The sequence below is a fragment of the Notamacropus eugenii genome, chromosome 1 (genome assembly GCF_028372415.1).
Source record: "Notamacropus eugenii isolate mMacEug1 chromosome 1, mMacEug1.pri_v2, whole genome shotgun sequence".
NCBI classification, from domain to species: Eukaryota; Metazoa; Chordata; class Mammalia; order Diprotodontia; family Macropodidae; genus Notamacropus; species Notamacropus eugenii.
In genome coordinates, this window is record NC_092872.1 from 510,346,087 (window position 1) to 510,353,273 (window position 7,187).

The 7,187-nt window shown below is 38.1% G+C and overlaps 1 protein-coding gene across 1 annotated transcript; it reads left to right on the top strand.

The window, feature by feature from the left end:
* Positions 1 to 272: 272 nt before the first annotated feature.
* On the top strand, positions 273 to 6,190 carry CBLN4 (cerebellin 4 precursor). The gene is given in 4 exon segments (XM_072633498.1): positions 273 to 586; positions 589 to 944; positions 4,046 to 4,162; positions 5,902 to 6,190. Coding segments are annotated over 4 exon segments (888 nt in total). The 5' UTR covers positions 273 to 369; the 3' UTR covers positions 6,100 to 6,190.
* The last annotated feature ends 997 nt before the right edge of the window (positions 6,191 to 7,187 follow it).

A 7,187-nucleotide genomic window follows, 5' to 3' on the forward strand; every position in this document is an offset into this window, starting at 1 on the left:
CTTTGGGGAATTTGTGGCGAAGAGAAACTAGGAATTGCGAACGCCCTGGCCATGATATCAGACTCAGGATCTGGGTAGGCGACGGGGCAGTTCCCACCTCTTTAGTCCATATCTTGATGCAGACAGACTTCAATAAGGCCAGCCAGGAGCATCTGATGGAAGAAATGATGGGAGAATCAGATGTTTTTGTTTCTTGAGTTCTCTTTTTCACATCTTCCTTCATCATCATTAAAACACCTTGGGGTGTTTGGGTTTGGGGTGAGAATATTTTTCGGGGGAGACATTTTGGATGCCGAGGGAAAAGGGTGGGTGCGGAGGAACCAAAAAGGGTTGAATATTTGGGGGAGGAGGGTGGGGTAGGGGTTCTGCATGAGCTCCTTAAAGGACAAAGGTAACAGAGGGAGCGAGAGAGCTAAAGGGAAGACTTTGACTTTAAACCACAGAACTGGTGGAAGTGTGTGCTACGCTGCTGCTGCTGCTACTGCTGCTGCTGCTGTTGCTGCTGCTGCAGCTGCTACTGCCACCGCTGTTCCGGTTCCCGCTCCCGCACCCGCTCCTGATCTTGGTTTTGGTTGGTTTCAGAGCTCCCCGTTCTGGGAGGTAGTGAGCCAACGCTGGGGAGCGCCTGCCGGCTGAAGCCGAGGTCGCTCAGGATGGGCTCCGGGAGCCAGGCGCTGTCCATCGTCCCAGCGGTTCTCCTAGCCCTGACTCTGCCCGGGCTGCCTGTGTGGGCGCAGAACGACACTGAACCCATAGTCCTGGAGGGCAAGTGTTTGGTGGTATGCGACTCTAATCCGGCTACAGACGCCAAGGGCTCTTCCTCATCTCCCCTGGGAATCTCAGTCCGGGCAGCCAACTCCAAGGTTGCCTTTTCTGCCGTGAGGAGCACCAACCACGAACCATCGGAGATGAGTAACAAGACACGCATTATTTACTTCGATCAGGTCAGAGCTGGGTCCAGGGTGGGGATCTTCAGGCAGCTTGACACTACCATAGCTGCCTAGATCTGAGCCTAGTTATACCAGACCTACTAGAAAGGGGAAGGAGGAAAAAATGATTTAGGCTCAAGGGAGAGGGTCCCCGACCCTGCTTGTTGGGATGGTGTCTTGTGTCAGGAGCTTCCAGGCAACCTCCACCTGTTTCTTTCTGTTTTTTTTTCCCCCAGAAGGCAGACTTGGCTAGAGGTAGAGAAAAGGGCAAGGAGAAAAGATCTCAGGATGAATTTGGTGGCAACAGGTCATGGAAACTGAGGGGGCTTTCAGTCCAAGGGGGTTTCATCTTGTTTTCTGGAGACTCACATTTCTCCCACTCCCTCACTTCTCCGGTTTATAAGTGTCGTGATTTCTCTGTTCTTGTACCTTTGATAAAGCTTGATAAATATTTGATTGACCTGCTTCCCCAAGAGTTTCACTCCAGGCTCCTTTTGCCTGGCAGGGTCTCCTAGAGACTCCCAACTCGCTCCCTCCCACTTCCTTTCATTTACCACAAACAATACCCACGTTCTAAGTTCTCTTGTTGCTGCAGCCCAAGTAGAACTTGGTCCCTTTTCTAGCACTTCGTGAAAAGTTGTGGAACCGAAGAAGGAAAGGATGCCAGCAGATTTACTGAGGTCCCCTGGGAAACAAGGAGGGAAGCAGATCCCTCCATTCTCTATCTAGTAAGGCAAAACCACCACTGAACCTCCAGCCTTGCAAACTGTGAGGAAGAGAGGGACTTTCTGGGACTAGAGTAACCAGCCACTGCTATTTAGCCTGGTTGACTGTCCCTGTGGGTTTGTGATTGGAGGGAACTCCCAGAGACTTCAGCTCTGCTTCAGCAGTAGCTGGTAGGAAAAATAAAAGGAGGAAAGACTTTGGCTGCCAACTCAAATAGCACTGAACACATTAATATTCTACAACCTGACCAATTGGTCAGTCACCTTTATGTGGAAAGACATATATATATATATATATATATATATATATATATATATATATATATATATATATATATATGTATAAGTATATATGTATGTATGCACATATGTATATATATATATACACAAATGTATACATATATGTGTGTATGCCTATATATCTAGGCAGGATTCCAAGTGAAATGATATTTAGAAAGGCAAAGGGAAAGAAATGAGGTAGTATTTGTATGAATTATTTAATTCCTTATAAGAAACACACTTGATATCTGACAGCAAACATAGAATCTCCCCCCCACCCATACCATGAAGGTGGGAAAAAGGAAGTTGAAAATTAACAAATGTAGTTTTTATATTTCAAGTGACCTTTTGGACTTGGGTGGAATTTTTTTCCAGTCCCAAGGTAATAAAGAATAAAACAACCCTTGATTTCAGTATGAATTAATTAATGCTAGAATGTTGTGGCCATTTGAAACATCTTCAGTACCTCCTGTTCCTTTCCAGTGACCTTTCTGTCAATTAGAACAGGAAAGGTTTTCTCTTCTGTGCAGAGAGAGATAGATCTTGGCGACAACAAGCTACATTCAGTTATAAATATAGTTAAGATAAATGCTCTAATTATAATGTAGAGTCAACATCAGCCATTCTGTGTAGTCAACACTAATCAGCAATTTCCATTATTGTTAATGAGTTGTACGACTTGCACTAAAATCACAAAGATGCAGCTAAGCACTTCAAATTATTTTAAATGTGCTCCAAAAAAAAACCAAACCAAAACAAAACAAAAACCAAACCAACAAACTCTAACAGCCCTCTCTTTAGTATGATTAACAGAGCCAGTGATTTTATCTCTAAAGTCCACTGCTCATGAAGTGAGAGAAAAGCAGTCTGAGTGTTTATCTGAGACATAGTGGAATCTTAGGTTAAATTAAAATAGCACATGGGATCAGCTGTACAAAATTTGTTTAGCTGGGCACCATCACTGTATTATTGGTATGTGAATGATCTATGCTAGTACATTACTCAGATAATTTGTAGGAGGTTATAATGGATATATAGGACTAGAAAAGAGAATATTTTAAGGTGTGTGTTAGAAGATATACTAGGAACATGAATTTGGTATGGGAGAAAAGTGTTTTTATAGGAACAAATTATTTTCTTGAATATACATCTTAGAGAAGAATGAAGAAATTCTAGCTATTCATCACACACACACACACACACACACACTCAAATACAAATACTCTAGCCTTAGAATCTAGCTAAGTTATATGTGTATTTTATATATTTAGAATAACGATGTACTTATTGAAGTCTAGTGTTATTGACTTTGCTTTGACAGGCAATAAAATGCTACTTCAGTTTATGGAATGAAGTTGTTGCCTTGTTTCTTCCTTGGGCAATATGTTCCTTATGAAATGACCTTTGAACTTTGAATAAGAATTAGATAACTACATCAGTGATGTAAAATCATGGGCACTACCTATTTCTTATGTTATCTTCTGCCTATCATTCCAGGCCTATATGCCATGGAAATGACAAATGGACTAGGAAGCTAGACAGAGGGTAGGTAGATCCTTTTAGGTGATTAAGTCATTCTGATTACTCCATGTGCCAGCTGTCCAGTGTCATGAATTATGTCACCAAAAGGAGGGATGCCCACATCTCTAGAATGTTTTCAGGGATGATTGCAGAAATTTCATGTATGTTGATTGGTTGACTTGGCAACATCACTTCTGGACATATCAATGACTTTTAGGGGGTAGTAATGTAAATGCATAGCAATTGCCTTATGTCTGACTTATAAGATAAAACTGATATTAAGTAGGCCCTCACATGCTCCCTGGGTATTTCTAAGCCAACCGACCATTGTTGGAACTTGAGCTGCTTCTACACTGCAGTTACATTTTTCCTATGCCATTTTAAAAGCAGAGTGACATTTCTACAAAGGAATACACTTTCCAAGTCACTTAAATGACAATAAATTTCGCAAATGCAACTGAATATCTTAAAGACCGTCGTCACTAGTCAATGACCCTCTATATCTCATTCCCCACCCTCAGCTTTTTTTGTATGTGTGTGATGAAAGAGAGAATGTTTATATTAATTACTACTGTGTATTTTTGCTTGTAGATCCTAGTAAATGTGGGCAATTTTTTCACATTGGAGTCTGTCTTTGTAGCACCAAGGAAAGGAATTTACAGTTTCAGTTTTCATGTAATCAAGGTCTATCAGAGCCAAACAATCCAGGTATGTTATTTTTTTAAAATAAAAACTCTGTCTTCAAACAACCACCCAAACAGTTGGACTTATTTATATATGGTCTTGGTTCTAAATTGTGATGGAAATATGGGAACAAATGAACTCTTGCTTTTTCAAACAAAATGATCAGCTTAGTAGTTATTTAAGAAATACTATCTAGACTCAGAGCTCATTCCTTGTATCACTGGATGAGAAAAGTTGACAATGGATATAGTGATATAAAGTTATTCAAATCATAACTCTTAAAAGAGTTGGTTTACCACATTTAATGGAATGAATCTCAATAGAAAATCTTTTATATGCTAAATGAATGTCATCTTAGTTCACTTAAAAAATTAGTTCATTTTAAAATTAGTTCATTTTAAAAAGTCACTGAACTTGAAATGAGACAATTTTAAGACAAACAGATTCATTCAAGCTTCAAATAAGCAGATATTACAATAATAATAGTAATAAAAATAGCAAAAATACAGAACAGTAAGAGTTGCAAAATACTTTACGTACATTATCCCACTTGAACCATATTTCCATTAATTGCTGGTAATTAAACCTTTAGAATAAGTATAAAAGAATGAAATAAACTTTTAGGTTATGTTCAAGAAATTTAATTATCTCTATCATTCTAGTTTATCTTTAGTGATTTTGATACTAGTGGATCTTAGGAAGCACAGAGTCAGGCCATTCTTATTTCTCTGCAGGAGTACTACTTTTATTTTAATAAGGGAAAGAAACATCATTGTCTTTAAAGTCAAGAGCCTTGAAATCTCAGCCATGTTTGCATATGCAAATGCCTAGATAACAAAATTCACATTTTTTTGAGTAAAGGTTTTTCTTTACTTATGTATCTTCATGATAAACCATGACTAAATTTCCTAAATTTTTATTATATAATGTATCCATGAAGATGAGAGAACACTTATAGTTGTAAGCTAAACCTTCTGTCAGTGCTCTAGATTTTCTTTCTTTAATGTACTCTTACCTTTAGGACAATGAGTATTGGATAAAGGTACAGTCTTCCGGAGCTGAAAAAACCCAAACTCCCTATGTTTCACAATTTTAGGCTTCATTCAGATATGAGGGTGTTCAAATATAGTAGGAGGAGAAGGCAGATGCAAAATCTGGAGTTAGTCATTTGCTATATGCCAGTCACTACAGTAGTTTGTATCATCATTAACTACTATTAATTATAACAAATGTTTTTAAATTGGTACAGATCTAGCAGGTAGTAGGATGGGAGTGGGAGGAATTGTATTTTGTACAGTCTCACAAACAGTTTTTTTCAAAGCTAAGCATATCACTGCTGTACCTTAACTTGTGAATGTTTTGACAGATTCTTACAGCAGTTGGATTAATCAGGTCACTAGGGTGGTCCCTCTTCACTGACATACTAGAAAGCCACATGTTCTTTTGTTGCCAAAAAATTGGGGTTGAGCAGAAATGGTAAATCTCTAATAAAAGTACTGCAATGGGGCCCTGCTTCATGTACTTAGCCTAGATAGACGCTATTTGTCTTCTGGTTTTTAAGAAAATTCCTTGCAGAGTAATAAAACATGAATTTGGCAAGCAATCTTAGTCCAGTAAATAAAGTTCCTTAATTTGAAAGGAGAGTGATGTGTTTTTCGAACATTAGATCTTTTACCCAATCCTTCATCCCCTCCATGTCATTTATAATCCCCAGTAGATATTTTTCCTTTAACTAGAGCTTTTCAGTGATTTTCTTCTTGTAGGTTAATCTGATGCTAAATGGAAAACCAGTAATTTCTGCATTCGCTGGAGACAAAGATGTTACACGTGAAGCTGCTACTAATGGAGTCCTGCTTTACCTAGATAAAGAAGATAAGGTTTACCTGAAACTGGAGAAAGGTAATCTTGTTGGAGGATGGCAGTATTCTACGTTTTCTGGCTTTCTGGTATTCCCCCTATAAAGTCTGATTTTTCTGTGACATCCATCCAGGTGTGGAGCAGCCAATTCCCTCTGTTATTTGAAGATCATTTTATCGTCATTGGATTGATGTTTCTTATTGATTTATCATGGGTGAATATGGATTCTCTTTAAGGCTCTTAGGCCTGTCTGAACCATTATGAAGTTTCAGAGAATTTTTGTGTGTTTAAGTAATTTGGACTGAGATGTTCAGCAGACAATTCATATCTATGCTTAATGTTAACAGTCAGAAGCTGCTTGCAAGATTTATTCAGAATTTCATTGACTGAACTTACCAGAGTCATTGGAGATGTGGAATTTCATGGTTTTAAAAGGACTGGCAACCAGGTCTATAAATTAGGACAATTTGCATTCTGACTTCAATCAAGAATTTGTGTCTTGCTGCCAAAGAACTGTTTATTGAGCTATTGGTTCTATTTGTTTTTCTTTTATTTTATGAACGTTGTTTTGTTCTCCTGAGATAACTGGCAAATGTACAATGACTAGTTTTGTGTCTTCTCTACATGTAGAGTATTGGATGGCTGATCCATAGATTTACCCTGAATCAGTGATCACAAACATGATAGCCCTAAGGGGGGAAAGGGAAATGCATCATAATTGTATTTTAATTGTATACATGAGAGATTCATATTTTCCAAGTTATATTTTCTAATAGCAAGAATAGATCATAAGTCTGACAAAGGAAAAAAAGTTGCTTACCCATGTTCTGAGTGATCAATCCACAAACCTTGGCAAAATTATGCTCCTCTGCAGGAAATTGTATACTTTATTGTTCAACTTTAATTAACGTGATTGATAATAACCACTCTATTAAAAACCTAAGGGATTTTTCCCTTAGACACAACCACTTTATTAGCAGGAGATGAGATTCCGTTGTTTTTAATTATGTCTATTTTTCAAACCTTCAGTTGTATTCTAGGTATCATCTGGTTTTGCCTTAACTCCTCAAATTGTATGTACTTGTAGACCATCTGTTTAGCTAATATTAAATCTAAATATCCCATATCTAAATTTGGTGCAATATCGCCTTGTCTTTTGTACAGGTCATATGAGTTCATCCATTTATTTATT